Genomic DNA, 24461 nt, shown 5'->3' with positions numbered 1-24461 from the left:
TCCGGTACCGAGCAGAAAAAAATGGAGAGGAGGTATGGCCGCAAATCGACAATCGATATTTCAACCGCATTCATTCTCCCCGTCTATCAATAACCGTGATGTCGCCGCTTTTCCGCCTTTCACGCGCTCCGGACGCGGTGAAGTGTTCGTGAAAAGCTGTGAAATTTGCCGTCCGCGTTTATCTGTGGAGATGGTGTGAACACAGATGCCGGTGTGTTTGTGGAGCGGGTGGGATTATTAAAGCTGTTAATTCGATAAAGGAGGCGCGTTTGAGTCATCCGCCGCAGCGCGCGGGGCTGCTCTGGCTCTTTGTGATGGAGCTCGAGGCGACCGCCGTTTACCGTAAATGTATTCACCGAAAACCGACGGAAACCACACGGTTCCAGCTCTGGGTTATTCTCCCTCCGGCATTATTAGGTGTCAGAAGTACTAAAAAAAGGTTATGACATTATGACAGTTTCAGGTATGACACCTCATATATATATATATATATATATATATATATATATATATATATATATATATATAAATATCTCCTGCGGCATGATGGGAGATCTGCCGAGAAGCTGCTGTTTATGCATTTGTGTGTATGTGTGTGTGTGTGTGTGTGTGTGTGTAAGTTAATGTGTCCATATTGTACAGACATACGTTGTTGGACTGGTCTTTTTGACTGAGTTGAGTTGAAGTGTAAATCTTTGTCTGTTCAGGAGTGTTGAAATTGGGCCTGTGGATATGACGTGGGTGTGAGTGTGAGTGTGTGTGTGTGTGTGTGTGTGTGTGTGTGTGTGTGTGAACAAAATGCATGTGAGGGAGTAATTTGAGAATAACAGCAGCTCTGCTCTTGTACATGTGTGTTTGTGAGTCGGTGCACATGTGTGTGTTAATGTGCGACCCTGGTTGATTGTGCGTCTCTGTTCCCTCTGTAGGTCGCTGGAGAGAGTGATGACGCGGCACTGAAAGACACACATATACCTCACCGACACACACATACACACATATTTGCCCACACACACTTTAAGTCTTGCCCTACTAAGACAGGGAGGAGGGGGAGAAAATTCTGCTATGACGGTGTCATTTCTCTCCATTACCAGTGTGTGAGCCACACACACACACACATACACACTCTCCGTGGGGAGTTGCCTGCATGGGGGATAAGGCCCTATCTAGGGCACAAAGATGGAGTTCACGTCCCATTCGTCACATATCTAAGACTCACACATGTACACACAAATACACACACCTGGAGTTTCATACAGCACAAGTGAAGAATGAAAGAGTGAATGGATAAAAGACTTTAGAACATCTCAGAGAAAGCACAAACACAACCCAGGGCAAAAGAAGATGCCCCAAGCGTGCTGAAAGGACGGAGGGACCTGCTGTTTAACCCCCCCATCCCTTTTTTTTTTTTTTTTTTTTTTTTTTAGGGTTTTTTTTTTTTAGGTTTTTTTTTTTTTTTTTTTTTTTTTAGGTTTGCATTGGAACAGTATCTTTGAAAGCGTTCCTGTGTGCAGACCAGGGTGCACCACAGACTTAGTGTTGTATGAAACGTCCTACAGTTGTCACCATGAGCTGTAGGCTAGAGGAAACACCCCAGCTCTAGCCTCTATCTCCTCCTGTGTGTGTGAGTGTGAGCGCGAGTGTGTGTATGAGTGTGATGGCGGTGTGTGTTTGGGCGGCAGCCCCCCTGCTCTTCCTGGGGCTGTGCCTGTGTAGCGTGGGGGGTCAGGCCCAAGGAGAGGTGCTGGAGTTTGGAGGAGTGTCCAGCCAGTGGGGGCGGTTCCCGGTGTGGAACGCCTGCTGTGAGAGTGTGCTGAGCTTCAGCCTGCGGACTCACAGCCAGGAGGGCCTGTTGCTCTACCTGGATGATGAGGGCTTCTGCGACTTCCTGGAGCTGCTGCTCCTTCATGGCCACCTTCGCCTACGGTTCTCCATCTTCTGCGCTGAGCCAGCAGAGCTGCAGTCAGGTGTGGCGGTGAGTGATGGGCGTTGGCACGCAGTGCGTGTCAAGCGGGACTGGAGGAACACCTCACTAGAGGTGGATGGACGACTGGAAGGATGGGCGGAAGTGAAGAGCAAGAGAAGAGACATGACAGTATTCAGCCACACGTTCATGGGTGGGGTGACGCCAGAACTTCACTCCTCGCCCTTGCGCCTCACCTCTTCTTCAGTGCGAGAACACCCTCCCTTCCGTGGCTGGATCACGGCGGTGAGCATCAATGGCTCACTGGTGTCACTGGACAGCTCAGAAGGCGTCACAGTAACAGCTGGTTGTGGACCGGACCACCAGTGCCAGAACGGAGGGGTGTGCAGCGTGGTCAACGACCAGGCCGTCTGCGACTGCTCCGACACCGGTTACCAAGGCAACGACTGCAGCGAAGGTAAGGCTCAGAACCATGCTGACCCATCATACACATCTCATCATTTACAAGAACATACACTCACAGATACAGATACTGTTCAGGATATATATCTCAAATTTCTACCTCAAGTCTCAAACACCAGGCCCTTCAATGTATTTTTCATTCACACCTTCACTGCTGCGCTCTGTGGGTGTGTATGGCTCAGCCTTCACAAACAGTGCAAGACATGCATAATGATTGTTTGATATTGATTTTTATGTGGCTGCCAATTTGGTATGTACATACCTGTAGAACTCAGGGCTAACCCCCTCCCCCAATGAAAAAATGCAGCCAGTTTCGTGGAGCTGGACCTGAGAGGTTGAAAACATCTGTTCTTTGCTGCATTCAGACCATGAAGCTTGATAGTCTGGAGATTTGAGACAGATTCCTGAAACTCACTGTAAGCCCGACCTCTCCGGCTGTGTGGAACCCTGGTCGGCTCAGTTGGTGTTTATGGCGAAACAAAATAACCATATAGATCAATACGGATATGGTTCTTGGCTCATGATGAGAGACTTTAATTGGAAGTCGGCTAAGAGGCTGGAAATCAGCGGCTGTTTCATGGCTGACACCTGGCTGCCTGTGTTAATAGATTTGCATTGATTTCAGATGGCCTTCACACATACCATACATACTTTGTTGAAATGAAGTGTATGCAGTCTATAGCCTGCCATTAAATTACACAGCTTGCAGCCTGTGAAGATGCTCTGTCTGTCTGTCTGTGGCATGAGTGTGTGTTGTGTGTGCAGTGTTAGAAACTCCAACAATAATTAACCTATATGTAAAAGTAAAAAAAAACTGTATGTGTGCTGGTGGGGGAGACAAAAGAGAAAAGCTGTTTGACAAATTATTTAATATCACAGTTCTCTAAAACACCCTCCTTTAATAATGCCACATAAGCCTTTGGTCAATACAAGTGTCAATACACGGGGCAGTGTAATGATGGCCATTACAAAAATGAAACAGCTGCTTAATGAACTCAGTTACCTTGTTATGGCCGATACTGCAAATGCTTTCATTTCTCCCGCTTAGTTGTCTGTGTCGTCAGATTTGCTTCAGTTCATTCACAGAGCAAATCTGCATTGTTAATCAATAGCGCTCTCAACCACTGTATTTTTTCCCCCTTTCTGATGCCAAAAATACCTTTCAGCTTTGCCTCAGCTATTGATCTCTTCGATGACACAAATGCATCTGCCAAAACGGCAGCGTGGCCTTGCAGCACGGCCATCGTTTGTCACTGGCCTGACCTCACACTCCTTTCTAGCACCACTGTCAGCATCACACCTTCTTTAAGCCACCCTCTGCATCACACGCTAGCATTAAGTGGACAGTGGGATGGCCTAGGTTACCATGGAGACAGCACTGGTAGGGAGACCTCACGCTATGTTTCACCCCCCCCAATCCTCTTCACTGACATCCCGTCCTATTCCTGTGCAGCCTATAGCTCCTCCTGGATGTGTTTGCAGTGGTGGATGTGTGTGTTTGATGGGTGTCCTGGTCTAGTGAAGGCTCCCCGTAGGTCTTGTTTCGCTGCCTTATGATCAATTCAGAGTCAGTCGATGATTGCCACATTACCACAAGCTTTGGGTTTAATTCCAGAAACCTGCAGTAGAGCTACAAAACCCTGCAGCAAATCCCAAGAGCGAATATGCTCACTGAGGCTGGAGTAATTAGTTAATCGATCGCAGGCAACGGAAACTTAATCAACACCATTTTAGATAGCCAATTTATTTAGCGTTTGCTGGATTAGGGTTCTCACATGTGGATGTTTGCTTTTTTTTTTTAATTTGTTGTAAACCTGAAGATACTGTAACACTGGCCTCAACATTATAATCAGGTTAATTTACTGTAAGAAGTGGACAAAATATAGTCAGAATAACAACAAGAGTGTTGGCTTATCAATAATACTCACATTAAATGTCAAATCATTCTGTCATTGAAGCTTAAAGGTTGATTCTGAGAGATTGTTGAAGAAAAACAGATGGTCATCTGTGGCTTTAAATTATTCATAAATGATGAAAACACACCTGTAGTGTCTGTTTGGTGATTTAATGCTTTCAAGAAGATAAGCACCACCTGAGTTATCCTTCAGCAAGATCAAAACAGCATAACTAAATGGATATTTGTGGTTTTAAGCGTTTGTTTATGGACAAATATTTAACAAGGTCTCACAAATTTTAATGAAACGTATAATTTTTCATCTTCTGTGTATGTAAAATTACAATGAGGAGACGGTAAAATGAGGCAAAACAGTCAAATACTGAACATTTTTGTGTTTTATTTGACAGTGTTTTGCACTGATATCAAAATTCTTGCCTGATATTGATATTTTAAATGACATGTTAACAACAGCTCTTCATTATAAATGTAAGAGTTAGGTAAAATTTGAGAGTCTCCCAATTCTTCATCACATCAGTGATAAATTTTTGGCCAGTCCTGCTGATGTTAAATTTTGTTTATTTTTCTGGTCATTGTTAGTTTGTCTTGTTATTTATCCCACCTTAGTAGAGATGTCTTTGTTATAAAAAAAAAAATAGTGACTGTTTTAAATGCATTTAAACCTTTAACCCCTTATTCCCTATATTCATTTACAACTATATATAAAGAAAACATTATTTGTGTTATTGCTGTCAGGTAGATGCTTAATTAAGTGCAGTTTGTTAATTGGAATATAGAACCTACAATAACTATGATGCAAATTAATGACATTATACATAATTGTCATAATAGTAATTAGATAGATCATTTAGATTGTAGATTATTTTATTGATGCTGCTATTGATCAGTTATTCCAGTCAACAATCCAAACAAGACTAGAATGATCCAAAAATCAGTAGAATGTCATGAAATTAATAGCACTGTTACAGAAACAGGGCATTGAAATTGATCCATGAACAAAAGTGATCATAGATAAACCAGGTAACATATGCATATTCACAAGGAGTGTTGAACAGCACCTCATACACAGAGGAGTACTGAGATGAATCTGCAACAATAGTCTACAAGGGGGTTAATATAACCCAGACATTGGTGAAAAAACATTTTATTTTTTGGTGCCGATATTGGACGATATCAGCAAATATAAGCCAAAACTGAAGTTCACTGTCATTGCAGTTTTCCTCTCCAAGGAAAATTATCATTATGTAATATAAAAATGACAATGCAGTATGGTATAAAATCATATCACGATTATTATCACCATTGTTTTATTGCCCAGCCTTAGTTGTCTAGGTGCAAAGAGTGGCACACGTAATGCACAACTTTGCATTTTTTAGTGTTTTTTTTTTTTGCCTGTGTATCAAATCTGAACCTGTAAAACTAATCAGTAGATGCACCACTCCTCTAGTGCTGTTTACTGAGAAAGTGACAGGTGAGGCTATGATGATCCGTGCTGAGAAGAAAATGTGATCCGAGCCAGTCTAATCCAGTCTGCTGAGTAGTAGCTGCTGGTTTGAGTGTAAGGTGGGCACAATAGGACACACACAGCGACACAGCGCCTGCACAAAAACATAACACACAAGTAGAAGCACAGTAGCACCGGCTCCGACAACACCATTAGTCACATCAGAAGTGAGGTTACTAACAGCAGTGTAGCTCCAGAGGCTAAATGGGAGGTGCAGACATTTTGCATAAAGGCTATTACTAGATACACTACCTGCTTATGGACTGGCACTGTGTCGCACAACAAGAGGCTACTTACACCCTTTAAGAGGATAGTCGATATTCCTGGAGATGACTATTATTTCAATGGTGAGTAATGCCAAGTGTTTCTGGAGAGAACAAGTGCTACAAGGTAGTAGCGTCATAAAATGGTTGCATTTAGGAGCTCTGCTTGGGTGGAAGTACAAGGTAGGCGTAGTATTTCGCACAAGAGGTATATGGGCATTATTATGTGAGAGGCATCATAAGGTACATGGGGATACAAAGCATCATTGTGAAGTAAATTGCAGGTTTTGCTGGGTTTTTTATTACAGTATTAGTATTCAATCAGGTACAGGAAGCTTTTCAAGTGGAAAAACAAGCAAAAAAGGCCATTTCAGAATACACCTATTGAATATTTCCAAGGCTTTTACAGCAACTTTTAAATCCTGAGACTCTGAGAAAATTAACAGTTGCTTGAACCCTTTGAGGTGCCATGTTACGGCCAAACGCTGTCGTTGTTTTCTGTCTGACACGTTGCCAGCTCAGTTGGATATCTCTGGCCAGAGAATCCGCAGGATGAGCTAATATGCATGCGTCACAGTAATGAGACTGAGACATAAACACTAGTAAAATATATGAGCTTCATCTTTTCAAAGGTGGACAAAAAGCACTTGATAGCAAGGAGAAATGGGTGTTGTAAAAGCTCTGAATAAAGTTTAGGTTAACCGCTTTTCAGGCCTTGTGCATGGTTGTTTATGTGTAGTGAGACTGTAGTTGTCTCCTTGAAAATGGGAATAGGTATTATTTGCAAGTTTATGAGTCGAGGCTGTGTGTTTTTCAGAGGAGTCAGACAGAGTCGGGTTTATCTCTTATGTGGTACCTTGAAATTATAATGTTATGTTGAACCCTGCAACCTCACCAAAGCTGAGCAATAAAACGCTGAGATGAAATTATAAACCTCTGAAAATTAGAAAAAAATCTGCTATGAATCTTTAATATGGGATGAATGTGCTTTGCTGGAGGAAAAAAAGCATCCTTAGGACCATGTTGAAAGCAAGAAATAAGCAATTTGGCTATGTCAGTGCTAGTTTCCTTTCACATTTACAACTACATGATATCTTCAAGGCTCAGTAATGATCCACCTTTTTCCACATGAATATTTTTGCAGGTTTGGGAAAAGCAGAAAAGCACATCATGTTGTTATTTTTCCAATCAGGGCTACAGGATATTACTTTTTTAATACGTGAATGACTAATGGTCTTACTAAGAGGGCGTTTATGCATAAGCAGCATCACGTAGGAGAGTTTTAGATTAAAAAAATGACCCATTTGAGATTTTCATAAATATCTGTGGAGGATCTGAGCAGAGCGATGCATAGATGTAATTACTATCTGAGGTATTCTGCCCTCCAGTGAAGGCAGAGTGAACCCAGCTTGTTAGGCCTGGCCTGGCTTGCATTGTCCTTGAGGGCAAATTGCTGTTAGCATGCTAATGGCTCCACCTGTTTCTGCCATGCTACTAGCACAAGGGCAGAGGCAAGGCAACACACAGTTCAGAAAACACACACACAACACAAACACACACACATAAAACACTCTGTCACACTTCTGAACCATGCATGCCCCTTGTCTTCCTGCACTGCTAATCCATCCCTACATGTTTTCTGCTATCTCACATCATAATTTTACTGCCATAGTCGATGTGGTGTGTGTGTGTGTATGTGTGTGAAAGTGTGAGAGATTGTGAAACCGGGTGTTTGTGTGTGCGACTGGGCTTGTGTGTGTGCGTTGCATGCTATCTGTCGGGGGGCTCTGGGGAGAGGAAGCGGCTGTAAGGTAAGTCATGGGGTGAACTGGCTCCTGAATCCAAACATACAGGTAGGAATGTGTATTTCACCCACCCCCCTTCCACCCTGTGTACCTAGTGTGGGTGGGTATGTGTGTGTGTGTGTGTGTGTGTGTGTGTACTTACATGTATTTGTACACATGTGGAGTCGTGAGGAGAGATTGTACAATATTTTACTTTAATATGCGACTGTGTGTGTGTGTGTGTGTGTGTGTGTGTGTGTGTGTGTGTGTGTGTGCGTGCAAATGTAGACAAACTTCAGTTTTGGCTACCAGTGCAGCATGGTATCCATTGTGACGTTTGCGGACTTTGCATGTGTGTTACCACGGTAACCCAGGACGGTTGTGCATGTACAGTAAGTAGCCATGGTAACAAAAGGGCTGAGCATGCATGTTAATGAATGTCTGTCTCTCTCTCTCCTCGCCCGGCTGCGACACCTACCAGAGCACAGCTACACTCCAGGTAGGTCACCCTATCTGCCTATCAATCAATCAATCAATCAATCAATCAATCAATCAACCAATCAGTCAATTTTTATCTATCTATCTATCTATCTATCTATCTATCTATCTATCTATCTATCTATCTATCTATCTATCTATCTATCTATCTATCTATCTATCTATCTATCTATCTATCTATCTATCTTTTGTCTGTTTTTGTTTTCTCAAGTCTCGCCTCTATTCTCACTATTAATATATCTTTGACTGCATCCTGTATTCTTTCTTTTTTAACCCATTCTTCTCTACATTCTTACCTCCCCCATGTGAATCCATGTGTGTCTTTTATTTCTAATTTTCTCATTGCATTCTGTATTGTGCAAACACAAGGTTAGACGGCATAAATGTATAAGTGTCGGTCTGTGTGGGTATGTAGGGGTTTGTCGCTGACGGCTGGTAAGTACAACATTCCATATGAAGTCATCACCTGAAATAGCCTTCGCCTCATGGATAAAAATGTAAAAAATGTAGTTCCTAGACACAGTTCAGTATACGACCCATGTGCAAAAGTGTGTGCGTGCATTTTTGTTTGTGCGTAGGATCGCTGCCTAGGATGAGTAAGTGTTTCTCAAAGTGAGTTTTTTTTTTTAGACATTTGCTATTATTTAAAAAGGCGAAGACATAAAAACAAACATGCACACGAATCAGTATAGTCACCACCAGCATGTTACTGATAAAAAAAAGATTAATAAAAGTTTAAAAAAAAACCCAAAAAACTCAGCTACATGTGCACACACATACTTCACACCCCATGATCCTTTGCTGTGCTGACTGTGCTCTTGTCTTCCTTTAAGGTCTGGCACACCTGATGATTGGCGACCAAGGTATGGCCTCCTCTTACCTCACTTCCTGTTGTCCTCTGCTATACCATCATCCCCTAAATCCTCACCCCCACACTCACAACTCCCCGAATCCCTCCCACACTTCATCACCACCACTGGCGCTGGAGGAAGTTGTCTCTCTAGGCACTGAACTAAGGTCAGTTTTTTTTTAATGTTTTTTTTTCTTCCCTGTAACTGAGATTTCTTCATTTTAACTTATCCCATTTGGGCTCATTACAAATTTCAGTTCCAATTTAAGCTGAAATGGACGACTCAGGCATTTGTGGTGGACAAATTAAAACTGAAATACAGCCTTAAAGATCGATTTTTTGGGGGTTAATTTTTGAAGATGAGCCTGAGAGCAACTTCATCCGGGATGTATATTACCTATAATCATGGCTGCTGATGTGGGTGAGGGAGAAACGGGAGGTTGCGGCTTTACGGCGCTTGGCTGGGTTGACTTGGCGGGGTTCCAGGTCATGGTAATGGAGCTCAAGGGCCGACTGACCGACTGACTCCATGGATGGTTTGATTTGGTCTTTACTCTTCCACTTCATTTCATTTTCTCTCATCTGAATGTAAGAATCGGTCCGACCGAGCGACTGGACGGCGAGTGTGTGAGTGCGTGCACGGCGTGGACATTATGAGTGCATGTGTGGCTTTACATCAGGGTTCGGATCAATGGCTGTGGCAGTTTTCACAGGAACATTCATCTGCATTCATCCATGGCTTTTCATCAGCTTCCAGCATGTCTCGCTTTGCCGTCACTGGTCCTCACATGGACTCCTGTGCTCGTCCAGTGGCGTGCGCATGTTCTTTTTTGACCAGATGTTGCTGCAGTGTATGAAAGCAAAGCTGCTGCACCTCAATCCCTGTCCCTACGCCCCCCTCTGCCCCTCAAGTTGTCCAGCGTTTCTGAACACAGCCCAAAAACAAGTGCCTTTTGAAAATGGTTCACTGATGAACAAAACTCACAATGCCACCTCTCTCCTTGCCTTCTCTCCCTCTTTGCCTCCCTCTTCTTCACACTGTTTGGGACACCACCCTCTTTGAATTTAGGAAAGCTCAGAGGTACTCCCAATTCTTTCATGTATATGACTATCGGGCTGTTGTGGATGGTTTTGCAGTTAATTGACAGGTTCTTGTATGGATGGTAATTCAGACCTTTAGAGATGTGCACCTTCAAGCTCTTATTTGTGCTACTAAGGCTGTGCGATATGAATAAAATCTCATATTATGGCATGGGCCATTTCATGTCCAGATAAAGATACATGGTGCAGTTTCTTCAAATGCATAACCACATCAAAAGCCCATTTAGAATCATATACTTTACTTATTTTTTAGTTTATTTGATAGGGACAGTGCACATTAATGAACATCTGTTTTGAGATGGCCTCAGATGTAAATATGCCACAATATAGCTAACATGCCAATCATAATTAAACCTTACAAATAGAACAACAAATACACTCAATTTCTCCTTGTATTTAGAAGCTTTTTGTGCAGATTTCCAACGCAGCAGACATAAACTTGGCCAAATAGAACATTTTACAAACTGTTGGTGTCTACAATAATTGGATGTGATAGTTTCCAGTAGCTGCAAAAACTAGATTTTTACAGATGGTTTGATGCTCACTTCTTGATTTATTGATTCACCACTGAGTTTGATGTTCAGTGAATCCAGCATATTCATTTATTTATTAAAGTGTCTGATCAGGTTGTGATTTGGCTGATTAATCCTCCATCTGCATCAAAGTATCGTCATTATATCGGCCTTTAAAAGTCGGTCAAGCAGTTTTAAGCACTTGATGTGGACTCTCTTTGTACTGACTGATGTAATTCTTGCGCTTAAATATGGTAGTGGTGTTTCAGTCTTTTTTGGGAGTGATTTGGGGCTTAATTTGTGAAGTACAGTTTTCCAGTCCTTCCTCATTTGGTCTTCACATGTTACCTTTTCCTCCTCCATTTTTTTTTTTTTTTTTTGTTTCACTTCCTGCCTGCATTGGAAAAACCGTCCAAAATCCTCACATTTGATTTGTGATGCAACAAAGATACACAACAGATGTTTTTTTTATGGTCATATCGTACAGCCGTAGTGGTTCCTAAGGTAAGCTGCTGATGCATGTGTGTGCGTGTGCTCATACCTAAGCGTGTCTGCATGCGTGTAAATGAACGGGCGCTGCGACTGTACAGCATTTTTGCGAGATTGAAGGTAGGTGCTGCTCTGCATGACGCTGATGAATACACTGATTGGCCCACATGAGGACAGGCCTGACCATGACAGGCTGATCTGAGTCTATTGTGCTTTTTGATTGGATAAGAGAGGACATGATGACGGCTGTCTCCCGCTGTGACAGGGCTGCCGTGTATTCAGTGAAATGTGCCATTTAATGATAGATCATCCAAGACTGTGGGTAGAAATACCCTGAATAGAGCGCAAATGATGTCTCTAACCATCTATCACGGTTAGACGTCTCTATTCTGACGATTTCTATCTGAGTGTTTGCTCTGTTTTGATTGCTAAGTAAGCTACTTGTGCTGGGTATCTGCTTTAAAATGTCTGCCATGAATCATCCAGGTGGCAGTGAAATTTTAATTGCTTCATCTGGCGTATGCGCTGCATTTTAAATCACCTACTAAAGGACAGACATGTATTAACATATGTTTCCAGCATTATTACACAATGTATTCAGTGTATTTGTATACAGTGGGTGCCCTTACTGTAATGGATGTTTGGATTGTGATAGGCTGAAAGTAGAACTGTGGCTGATTTTTCTATTTATTTTTTTTTTCCTGTTTGAAGTCTCTTTCAGAAACTGTACACATGAAAAAGCGGTGTGTATATGTGTGTGTGTGTACGTGTGTGTGTTTGTGTGTCTGCATACTGAGATGTAAAGGCTGTCAAATGGTGCAGACGAAGCCTAGCTTAGGTTAGCTCAGCGTAAAGAGGCTTTTTGAGGAGCCCGCAAAGCTGAAATGAGTTTCTTTGAGGGGGCGGATTGGGTGCGGGGAGGGGTGTCTTAGAAAGATATATAGCATGTGTGTCTGCTTGTGTGTGTGTGTTACTGCAGAAATTGAGAAAAAGAGACTGTGGCTGTGAGAGGAGAGCTAAAGGAATGAATGATGGAGGGAGTAGCGAGGGATGGAGGGAGGAAGCGAGGGGGAGATAAAGTGAGTTGTCTTCTCTCCTGTGATGTAGAGCAACCGGCTGTATCTGCAAAGGGACAGCGGTGCTCCTGTCTGCCCTCCCCAGCCCAGTCATTCTCCAAGGGACATCAGCCCTGATGGGGAGCGCCGGACCTTTCCCCTCCACCATAAAACAAAGCTATCATTCTCCCTCGGAAACGATACCCACAGATCACTAATCACTTTGAGTGGGTGAAAATGCACGAATTGTGGAGGGAAGAAAGAAAAGAGGGAGCCAAATTGGATTTTCATAAGTATCGAGCAGCAAAAGGAAGAAGGGGAAATGGATTTTTTTTCCTTTTTTTTTTTTTTTTTTTCTTTTTTTGCAAAGTATTGAGCAGCAATAATCTGGATGGAAAATGTGCTTAAAGCCAAGTAGCAGATTTTGCCCTTTCTCTTCTCTGTGTCTAGCCAAGAATAGACCGTGAAGGGTTCTGGGTGAATGAGCGACTGGAGGTTCTGAATAGCATCGAGGAGTGGCTCTCGGACGTAATTGGCAGCAAAGCTTGTTTATGTTATTTATTTAATTTTGTTACTGTCCGGGCACTGCGTCCAGCTAATAATGGTTGTTTGCACGCATGTCCAAATGTTCTTGATATCAATCCAACAATCAAGCGGCCGGCCTCGCTTGAAGTGACCTTTATACACGCGCACGGACACACACTCATACACAATAACCTTTAGAGTGCTCACTGAGTAGGTGAGAGAGTGTGTATTCAGTGTAAATATGCATGAGTAAGGCTGCCTGCACATATTCTTCACGGTCAGTGGATGAAGGCAGGAGATAGAACGAGGTGTGCGAGAATATGCGTGTCTTGTGTGAGGCATGAGTGCATGTTAAGGGGAGGTGGATTGTGAGTCATCACTTGTGACTCACAAAGCGTCGGCAATCAAACCGGCTCGTTTTAACACATTGTCTTATGGCAAAAAACGCACAGATGGATGCACGCTTTGCTCTGCCACAAGCGACTCGCACACATGTTCAATGGAAACCTCTTTTTTTTCTCTCCTGTTGTTGCACATATTCCCTCTTTGTTTTTCTCCATATATCTCTTTTTCCTTCCCGGACATACACAAATGCTTTTCACGCACACACGCAGTGGACAAGCTTCATGCTGACTCTACCATATGTGGGGTTGGGAGTGGAAGCAGACGCCAAGACAAGACAAACCAGTCGGTACCAGCAAAGTACAGCATGTCTCCTACCTCTTACTCATCACCAACGAGCACGTCTAATAATAAACCTCACAAAAGTCGATTCAGGCCCACGCAATCTACATTTAAAAACCTGATTTTTAACTCATCATCTCACTGTATCTTGACAAGATGCAGAGGGAAGTTGCAAGATAGTGAGAATGCATCATCAGAATACATTTTAGATAAAAATGCCTTCGCATAATCATCACCTGATGGCAATGTTTGAGCTGGGTGTCAAGTTTAGTCTCAAATTAGCTTTTTAGTCTTAACAAAAAGTGAAAACCCAATGATATTTATAGCCTTATAAAACAGAGAAAGATGCCCAAAAGACAGAAAAGAGTCGTTTTGTTTATTTAAGCTTTATTTATCCAGGAAAAGTGCGGTTAAAAATGTGTTTCATAGAGTGTCCAGGTCAAGATAAGAAAGAATACAATGTAAGAACTGGCATGAAAATACAGAAAATAATTAGAGAATTATAAAAGTATTCAGTAAAGACGTGACAAAACAGTACCAGAACATGTTCAGGCTCCAACCCTCAAATAGATAAACATCTGACGACCAATCTCATCTGCTGATCTCAAATGTTTAATTACTTCTGAACCATTAATCCTGTCAATACATGTAAATAATTGAGGTAAAACACAGTTTATCATCTTTTCATGGTCATCAGATATGACCCATTTGGACGTTCAGACGCACCATAGTGAACATGAAGACACTGTCATCTTCTATAACATTAATTCATCTGTAAAACATATAATTTGACAGCTGACAGTGGTTGAAGACACTTGTTAATGACATTTTGCTGAAAAAGCCACTTTTTCTTCAGTTTTCTCTGTTCTTATAATGACCTTTGAATTTACTCTGAGCTTTTATGAACATCTACCTGATCAGTGAATTAACCCAGAAAGACCCAAACAGCCACCGGCGACCAGAACCATCTACTGATCTAAACAATTTAATACCTGTTGATCCACTAATCCTATCAATACATGTAAATAACTGGTATAAAATACAGTTTGTCATCTTTTCATGGTCATCAGATATGACCCATTTGGACGTTCAGAGGCTCCGTAGTTACCGTGGAAACACCGTCATCTTCGACAACGTTGATTCACCAGTAAAACCCATGGAGTTGGATCAGTGACAGTGGTTGGACACACTTGTTTTTACATTCAGTTAATGATGTATTTTGTTGAAAAAGTAACTTTTTCTTTAATTTTCCTCTATTTTGATGTAATAGCCTTTGAGTTTTTATGAACATCTACATGATCAGTGAATTAAATGTAGGAAAATACATGATTTACACTGAAAAATGCAAAACACAGAAGATAATATTATCATAAATGGTGATAAATCACTTAGAAAATGGTTAAATATAAAGAAAAAATCATTTTGGAATGGGCACAAATGTACCACTGGGTTAACTATAGGAAAATACACAAATTTCACTGAAAACTGCAAAATGCAGAGGAGCGTACAATAATAAATGGTGATAAATCACTTAGGAAAGGTTAAATATAGAGGAAACATTCATTTGGCAGTTGCCACAAAAACAGTTGTAGGTCTTTAAGGGTTAAATGCATCTAATGGGATCTGCTCCCCTAAGATTCAGGTCAGTTTCTAACTGATTCCAGGCAGAGGTTCAGCAAACTTAAACACTCTTCTTCTTAGTTAACTATGGGCTTCAGGGACAATTTGAATAAGACCTGGCTCATAGCACAGTCTATTTGACAGGAGAAGGGCATCTGTAGATAAGCTAGAACCAGACATAAAACACCATTTTCTTTTACAGAATAAAGTGCAGTACATTGTTGAGTAGTTACCGCTCAATAAATGAGGCAGTAGGTAAAGGCACAATACTAAGAAAATCTTCACTATTATCCACTTAAATTGATCTGTAGTAGAGATGTTTCATAGCGCTATGTAGTAGAATTGGAAAAAACTTTCATGAAATGAACTCAAAATGTTATGTTTTCATGGGTTTTTTTTTTCACCAGTCGAGGTTTTACGGGTGTTCTTTTTGTCTCAATGCACCTAATTTGTCATATTTGACCGACTATATTTATTAATAGACATCATAAGAAGTGTTTTATGTGAGTACTATTACTCTTATTCTATAACAGCTAGAGGTCGACTGATGGCAGATTATAAAAGGCCGTTATAGTAATGATAGTTTGGAGCAGGATGAAACTAATAAAAGATATTACCACTGCAGTTCATCAAAAAAGGTCACTGAAAATGTATCATGCGTGTCTTAAACTATTCATCATTCGATTAGAAAGAGGATAACCAAACAGTAAATAAAAGTAATAGATACATAAATGAGCAAATAATCAAATTAAAAGTAATAAATTAGTAAACATGGAACTGAAAATCAGCTGTAAAACATCTATGAGCTGAGAGTTGTATTTTGTAAAATGTAGTATTGTGCAGCTTACACTATTAATTTCTGATTAAACTGTTATTAGAGGAGAATCAATAGTGTATTTCTAACGATAATGGCTGGATTCATTTGCTGATAACATCAACAAAACAAATGTGAGACTGTTGGAAACCTACTATTTTTGACTTAATTACAAACTGGAACACCATTGAACTGGACATCAAGTCAAAATAATAAATACTTAAATGACTAAATAATAAATAAATACATTTGGCTCATTTCATATTAAAGTAATTAAAAGAAACATGGTCATTGTAAATGTGATTTGTAAGTTTTTGAGCAATTATTTTCTCTTAAAGTCATTAAAATTCTAGTTGAAAAGCCTCATTTAAGCCACAAATTCTACTGATACCTATTTTGTTAATCGACTTTATTCATTTACTCGGTTAGTTATCACAGTAACTGCTATTCCTGGAGTGCACGCAGCAAACAGCAGCAAAAAAATATTTATAATAAATAACTGCAATTAGGTCTGAGCAGTATATTGAATTTATTCAAGTAATCAAATCATGAAAATTTGCTAAATTGCTAAATCGAGATTATTCCTCTGGAGACGTTTCTTGCTCAACAGAAACTAAAAATGCATGCAATTTACTTGTTTTAATATATTAATTTATTTGTTTTAAAATATTAACTGAGAATTTGTTTCTACAGGTATATATGTTTTAGTAAAGATAGATATTTTTTTAATCATATTTTGTTTTCAGTGCATGTAAAAAGAAGACAGTTGATCAATAAAGAATCAATATTTAATTTTTCAGATATATCGCCCAACCTTGACTGCAGTAATACAAGAAATAGTGTTAGTATCACATCAAAAACAGAAAAATTTAAATAAGTACTTGAGACTTGGTACAATGATTATTATGTTAATTAGCACCACAATAAAATCACCTTTGTTGTGTTGTATTAATAGTAAGTTTACAGCTCTAGCAGACAAAATATTTAGCGTAAAACCATCCGAAACTGGTGTAAATTGAAATAGTTTTACCTTTGTGCAGCTCCAATTAAAAGAAAGCCAACTTTTTCATTGAATAAATCTTTTAAATCATTGATATGACTCGCATCTAATAGGCTTAAATCAGCATCGATCCGCACAGGATTTCACATTTAATAATCAAATATGAATTCCATCTTAAAGCATGTGATAGTTTTCACTCCTGCAGATAAATCCCATCTCCACCAGTCAAGTTTTATGGGTCAACATGGATTTAACCGGAACAAAGTAAACCAAGACGCATCATCTTCATCCTCCAAGTTATGTGTGCGTGTTTAGCAAAACCACAGAGCAGCTAATCCAAGAGTGTCAAACATACAACCCATGGGCCAAAACCGGCCCCCCTGAAGTTCCAATCCGGCCCTTGGGATGAAGCTTTACACAGAAGATATAAAGTCAAGGGTGTTTTAGTTCTAAACTCCAAACTTTCAACAATATTCTGCCTGTTACTAAAAGTTTTGTGCCTTTGTAGATCTGCTTTGATCTGTAAGTTGTAATGCACATGTGTAATGAGCAGATGAGGCATAATATTGTTAAAACTACACTTATTTTTCTTTTGACATTTTAGGTTGTTCATGGTTATTCACATTTTTTGTGAAAGGATAGTTTGTAAATATAAACATTTTCATAGTTTGATTTAGTTTTTTTTTGCACTAAAACACTGAGAAACATTTGGAGTTGTCAGTATTTATAAGTTATTATGTTATTTTACAGATCTGGCCATCTTGAGATCAAATGCTGTATGTGGCCCTTGAACTAAAATGAATCACCCCTAATCTAATCCGTTTCGCAAAGAACGTGTATTTGCCAATATAAAATTCACATATGAGCCTTTGTGGTCACACTCTTCGCACAGATTAGCAAAAACCAGCAAGTGAGCAGCGTCCAATTCGAGGTGAGAGAGTTGCTTGGTGTTAAGAGGCAAGTGTCTCGTGATTGGCCGCCTGCCTGCCCGCCTGACTGGCATGAATTTGGCTCCTGATGGCCACATTTCAGGCTGTGAAAAACTGTTAAAACAAAGTTATGCCCCTTCTAGCCGGCAGCAGCGATAAGGCGGTCGCAACAAGAGCTTTTGCCTCGATATGTATAATTTTACTCGGCGCTAATGGAATTGTATCTGCTAACACCCATTGCAGTACTGTAGTACAACACTCATTAATGCTTAACACCCATGGAGGTCTTGTAATGAAAGTGGCAGCATCGCATACGAACACCCACATTATCAGGAGATGCACAGTTACCAAATTCTCCATGGGAAATGTGTTGCAATCCCACTGCTAAATGTATACGTTTACTGGTAATTGTATACAATTACCAGGCTGTTAGTAAGTAAGAGTACGCATTAACATTTTCACACATTCACCGCAACACTAATAGGGAACGCACAAAGCCTGTAATAGCCTAAAAATAAAGACATCAAACGGACTTCCCATTTACGGAGGATGAAGGGAAAAGATAGAGCGCGGGGCTGGCTGTGAGTCTGCAGAGGAGGGAGGAGGAGGAGGGTAAAAAGAGTGTAGAAAAGTGATGGTGAGGAAAGATAGGGACGCGTTGAGAAAGCGGGAAAAGAAGGGTGGAAAGAGAAGGTCGGAGACGCAGAGGGAGACAGGAAGGGAGATAAGACTGCAGCGTTTCTCAGCAGGGGCGCTGGATCTCTCCTTGGGCTCCCCGACTTGACACAGTCTCACATCAGGCAAGATGGTATTCATCAGCGACGCCGAAAACACACAAACACACATACACACACACACACTCCCACTAGAAATAAACAGGCTGCTCTGTGCTCCAATTGTCTTTTACCTGTTCTAGCAGTTTCCGTCGAGCCTGGGCGGCGGGGGCTGAGGGTAGTGGCCCAATTGGCGATTCACTCCACTACCCCATCTGGCATTTGAGCCTCATTCCTTTACTGTTTGCCAAAATAACACATGCACACAAACAAACACTCATTTATTTGCAGCGTGGTCTGGTTTAACAACTGGAATAGCCACAGCATTCATTAAAAATCCATTACATTACCTTTATGAAAAGAGGTCTTTATGCTCTTGTTATTTGTTAACAACCTGCTGTAAGAGGTTTCATTAGTTGTGTGTGTGTGTGTAGATGAACAGAAGTATGTGTGTGCGGAAAGCATTTGTGCAAATCTGGACCATCCTCATTTGTTTGTTTGTGTCTTTTTTAACTTGCCGGTGCTAAATCAGCGCCTCTATGCGTTTGTACAAACTCACATGTGTTGGGATATGTACTGTAAGTGTGTTACGCCTGTGAGGGTGTGTGTGTCTAAAAGGGATGAAACTGACTCTGATCTTATCCAGCTTAAGACAAATACACTGTTCTGCCTGCAGACATTGTCATGGAAACAAGCCGGTTTCCCTGGGTACCAGAGAGAAGGCCAAATTCAACTACAGACAGAGAGCGAGGAAGATGAGCACAGATAAGAAAAACAAAAAGGGACATGAAAAAAGGCTGAACATACTGGCAGGAAGTGTGCTGCTCATTGTTTTTCCTTTTAAATGGAATTAAAAGTGATTAGCCGCTCAATACGTCATTTAGTTAAGTTCCAATTGTCTCAAATTGTATCATTTGGAGATTAATTTAATTATGATAAAAAGATAGGACCATATCTGCTGGGAATTATGATTTTAAAGTATCTGACTCAAGGCTTGCAATTTTTTTCCCCGGTGAACTTACCTGAGTCAAGTTTATCTTAAATTAGCTTCTTTATCTGAGCAGAGGATGAAAACCTAGTGATGATTGAAGTGATATAATGGAGCTAAAATCCAAAAAGGTTGAAAAAGTCACTGGTTTTACTATATTTATATTCCAATACTCTGTCCAGCAGGGGGCAGCTTGCTTCCAGAACATACTTAGGACCAAAACCACCAAATAATCAACGCTATGTATCCACAGACTGTATTAGTCACTGAAAAAAGTATAAAGCTCATAGTTTACACACATCTATATTAGGGTATCAAGTTTTCTTCTTCAAACTAAAACTAATAGACACTTATTTTAACAGTCACTCAAAATAACAGTGTGTCTGATAATCTTCACATCAGCTGATAGTTTACATTATAGCTCTGTTAGCTTAGCTCTGTATTTAGACTGAAAACAGCCACAGTAAAGCCACAAATCACCTCTGTTTTCTGTTTGGTTTGTGTTGTCAGTAGCTGAACTAAAGGTATGTTTGAATCCAACAAACAAGGTCAGAAAAGTCACAGTTTAGTTTGAACAAATGGCAACTTAGCAAAGATAATAACATCCCATAATAACTTTATACCTTCATAAGCCTCAGAATGAAACTCACCTGTGTAGAAGAAACACTGACATTTTAACATCAAACTCCATTCTGTACATTTACAGCTGAGCCCCGTGGTGAAAACAACTACCACTTTCAACGACTCTAAAAGTTGTTTCTTAATGGTTCTCATCTCTTCTGGTGTCTTTCTGATGCTTTGGTCAAAGGCTAACTGCTTCCAATTTTTTCCACTTCTTTTCTTTGACTTTAGAAGTCGTTTATTATGGTTCTTACACCAACACTCTGATCATTTTAGCTCAAATTTGCTAAGAAAGATGTGGGTTTTTTTTTTTTACTGGTTTTCATCTTCAGCTCAGCCTTTGTGTTAGTATTTCAGCAGAGTGACTCACTACTCCCTCTAGTGGTCACATAAATCCTCCAGTCTGTTGGCAGAAATAAATTCAATTCATATCTCTACAATACAATACATTGACATCTTTGGTAGACATTCACAGCTCTTTATTCTAAATTCTAATGATAATTTCAGATCTAAGATTTAATTTTAAGTACAAATATTACAAATAGACCCTTTGCTGCTTTATGTATCCAGAGAAAGTTCACATACGTGTCACAGATTCTAAGTACCAGAACACAGTCCGCCAGTTGTTACTATAAATGCATCTAATGGGATCTGCTCCCCTAAGATTCTGGTCATTCTCTAACTGATCCCACATGGAGGTCCAGTCAACTTAAACACTCTTTTTCTTAATTAACTATGGACTCCAAGGACAGGGAGTTGGAATAAGACCTGGTCCTAAGACATTCTATTTGACAGGAAAAAAACATCTGTAAGTAAGAGAGAATCAGTACTAAAACAGTCTCACATATAATATAAAGACTGACATGTTCTTTTGTGGTCCTTTAATTGCTAGTATAAGGTAAATTATAGTATATCATCGAGTAGTTACCGCTCAAAAAATAAGAAGACAAACTGAAGATGAATCCTTAGAAAAACCTCCTCTATTACCCATCAACCTTAGACAACTACAATTGTATCTTGAATTGATGATTAACTGAGGTTTTCCTTGACAGTGTATAATTATCTGTGAGTGAAAACACCTTACAATTATGCAGTACTTATCAAGTTTCTTTTAATATATCAGCTGCAGCTTCAGTGGCAGTTACTCTGCAATCCACTATGGTTTATTGTATATTTACTGGATGAATAATTACATTTACAGATGTAAGAATGCGATTGTATACAGTCTGGCTGAGCAATGTGGCAAAAATGTTGCTGTAATAACCATTTTTATATGAGTAGACATCAATTATTATCATCTTAAATGTCAAATCGTTCTTTTTTTTTTTTTTTTTTTTTTCAGTTTTGAGGCTCATTTTTGCAACTAACTGAAAGCTGAATAAGCCAAACAGTTATTTGTGGTTTTAAAACAGTAAAAGATGCAACAAGACAACAATAAGTACGATGTATAAAGATAGAAAACCTGTAATTTTGTTTTTGTCATTTAGTGTTTGTTATTGTTCAAAGACTGGCGAAAAAAAAAAAGGGTATTTGTGGTTTTAAATTGTAAAAAATTAAACAAAGCATATAAAAAAAACACCTTTATGTCATGATTTTGTCATTAAGCGCGTGATTTTATTCATTCCGCTCTTTATCAAGTGTAATTTGTGGACGTTTTTATATTTTACAGAACATTCAAAACAATCATAATGATAAAATGATCAATATTAGATGAGTAATGTTAAGTAAATGATGAAAATGTGAAGAAAATAAACCTTTAGAATGACATAAAACTGTATATTATGATAAATTGATGTTGTCTGTTGATTATTTTCTCAGTTAATCCACCAGTTGTTTGGTTAAAAAATGTTAGAAAATAAGGAAAAATGTGAAGAAAAAGAAATGAAAAAGAAAACACAAAATGCTTTAATATAAGTGTCTGGAGTCAGAAAATATTCCAAACAGCTCATTGATTATAAAAGATATTTGACATTTAATTAGTAGATTGATAATTTCCATTGTATGTGAAGCATTCTACACATGGATTTTGATTTTATTACAGTTATTTAATCATTTTATCTATTATTTTTTTTGGTGGAGGAATATTTCAACATGTTACATCATGTCCTTTCTTCACAATCAGATGGGTAGTTCAGTTATATTACCTCTCTGTCTACATACTGTACATATCTACAGTCATAATCTTCATAGATCATATCGATACGACACATATATAAGCACTTATATATTTACCACAGATGCACAAAACACGTTAATAACCAAACATACATTAACTTAGGAAACAAACCATCGTAAACTGAGCTCTGTACTTGGTGAAGTTGTTTTTTTGCTCAGATACTACCATCCATTTCTGAAAAGTAGGTTGTTCTTATTTTGTCAGTTTGAGTGGTTTTATTTTACAATTTGAAAGAGACAAGTGGGTGTTGGAAATGCCATTTAGCACTCTCAAATCCTTGAAATCCATCTCAGATGTAGGGCTGTAACTAATGAGTACTTTCAGTTTCGGCTAATTCGTTTTTTGTTTTGTTTTTTTTGTTTTTTTCTCATTTCCATTGGTCTGTAGAACACCAGGAAATGAAGAAAATATGTTTCTTGTTTATTCCAGAACTAAAAGATGCTGATTTTACTGAAACAGAGGAGAAAAGAAACCAGAAATTAATCAAGTTTACGAAGCTGGAACCAAAAACTGAACAACATTTTAAATAAAATGAACGACATCAACAAGAAAACAAACCAAATAATGAGTAAAATTAACAAAAGTTGAATAAAATACTCACTGAAATATACAAAAGTGAACAAAACCGATAAAATGAAGAAAAGGATAGGCAAAAAAAAATAAGTTTTTGCTTCTAGCCCAGGGGTCGGCAACCCTGGTCCTACAGAGCCACTATCCTGCATGTTTTAGATGTATCCCTCTTCCAGCACACCTGATTCAAACGATAAGCCTATCATCACGCTCTACAGAAGCCCGGTAATGACCATCAGGTGTGTTGGAAGAAGGAAACATCTAAAACATGCAGGATAGTGGCTCTGTAGGACCAGGGTTGCCGACCCCTGTTCTAGCCTATTCCTTTTTTGGTTTTTATGTTTATTATAATTAATGTACTGAGTACAATGATTGATGTAAAATGAAAAATAAATAAATTCATTCATTCATTCAAGAAGAAAATCAAGAAAATGAACAAAAATCAATAAAAGAATGAATAAAATCAATAAAATGATAAATTAAACAAGAAAAGGCACATAATTTAAAATATTAATAGAATAACCAAGATAAAGAACAAAATAATCAATGAAATGAACAGAATAATCAACAAAATGTACAAATTTAGCAAAACAATAAATAACCCAAACAAGAATGAAGAAAATAATCAATAAAATGACGGAAATAATCATCAAAACGAACAAAAATGTACAAAACAGTGATAAGAAAATCAAGAAAATGAACAAATAAAAGTCTATAGAGTCGATGTGATTCATATAAACTCAGTACTTTTGTCAGTTTACAAGTAAAACGAATACACGCTGTATTTTCTGCCGCTGATCCCTCCGGCCTGGGGTTAAACCAGGGTCCGGCGAAGGTTTTTTTCTTTTTTTTTTTTTTTTTTTTTTTTTTCTTTGCCGGAGCTGCTGTCAGATTTCTAAGTTGGATATTTCATTTTAGGAAGTGATGCTTTCAATTTAACAGAAGGAGGGAGAAAAAAGCAGAATAAGAGGCCACCGTCGCAGACAACCAATCTGTCACTTGTGTCCTGACAGTAATATCCTCCTCTACAGTATTGCTCCCCTGGCTGTGATGTGATAGCCCAATCGCTTTCAAAGCCAGATGCTGTATATCACCGAATAGAGATGGAAACGCCACTCGTAGCCTTTAGTGAACTTGGCTCTATGGAGTTTCACACTTTAGCTTAATATGGAGACTATGCATACGTTAGCATACATTTACATACATTCCCTGCGCTGGTCATCTATCTGTATACAGTACCAGCGTTTGGTTAATCCACCTGTCTGTTATTAAGGAGGGATGCCTTCATGCTGGATGTTGTGGAGTTTGTGTGTGTGTTTCTGTGTGTGTGTGTGTGTGTGTGTGTGTATGTGGACGGGCTGAGAAGAGCTGATAGCAGAACTGCATGGTGGGCTAAAAACGAGGTGC

At 39.4% G+C, this 24461-nt stretch overlaps 1 protein-coding gene across 11 annotated transcripts in view; it reads left to right on the top strand.

Moving 5' to 3' along the window:
- nrxn1a (neurexin 1a) overlaps nt 1–24461 on the top strand; it is a 150633-nt gene that overhangs the window by 52967 nt on the left and 73205 nt on the right. For 10 of the 11 annotated variants that reach the window (XM_030163350.1, XM_030163343.1, XM_030163347.1 and 7 more), the window contains exons 3-5: nt 927–2378; nt 8331–8348; nt 9181–9210. In XM_030163350.1, the coding sequence (XP_030019210.1) occupies nt 1646–2378; nt 8331–8348; nt 9181–9210 (781 nt within the window). In that variant the 5' untranslated portion in view covers nt 927–1645. The remainder of the gene's footprint in view (nt 1–926; nt 2379–8330; nt 8349–9180; nt 9211–24461) is intronic. The other variant, XM_030163344.1, reaches the window with a different exon arrangement.

The sequence above is a fragment of the Sphaeramia orbicularis genome, chromosome 19, assembly GCF_902148855.1.
Source record: "Sphaeramia orbicularis chromosome 19, fSphaOr1.1, whole genome shotgun sequence".
NCBI classification, from domain to species: domain Eukaryota; kingdom Metazoa; phylum Chordata; class Actinopteri; order Kurtiformes; family Apogonidae; genus Sphaeramia; species Sphaeramia orbicularis.
This window is presented reverse-complemented; position numbering and strand designations above follow the sequence as displayed.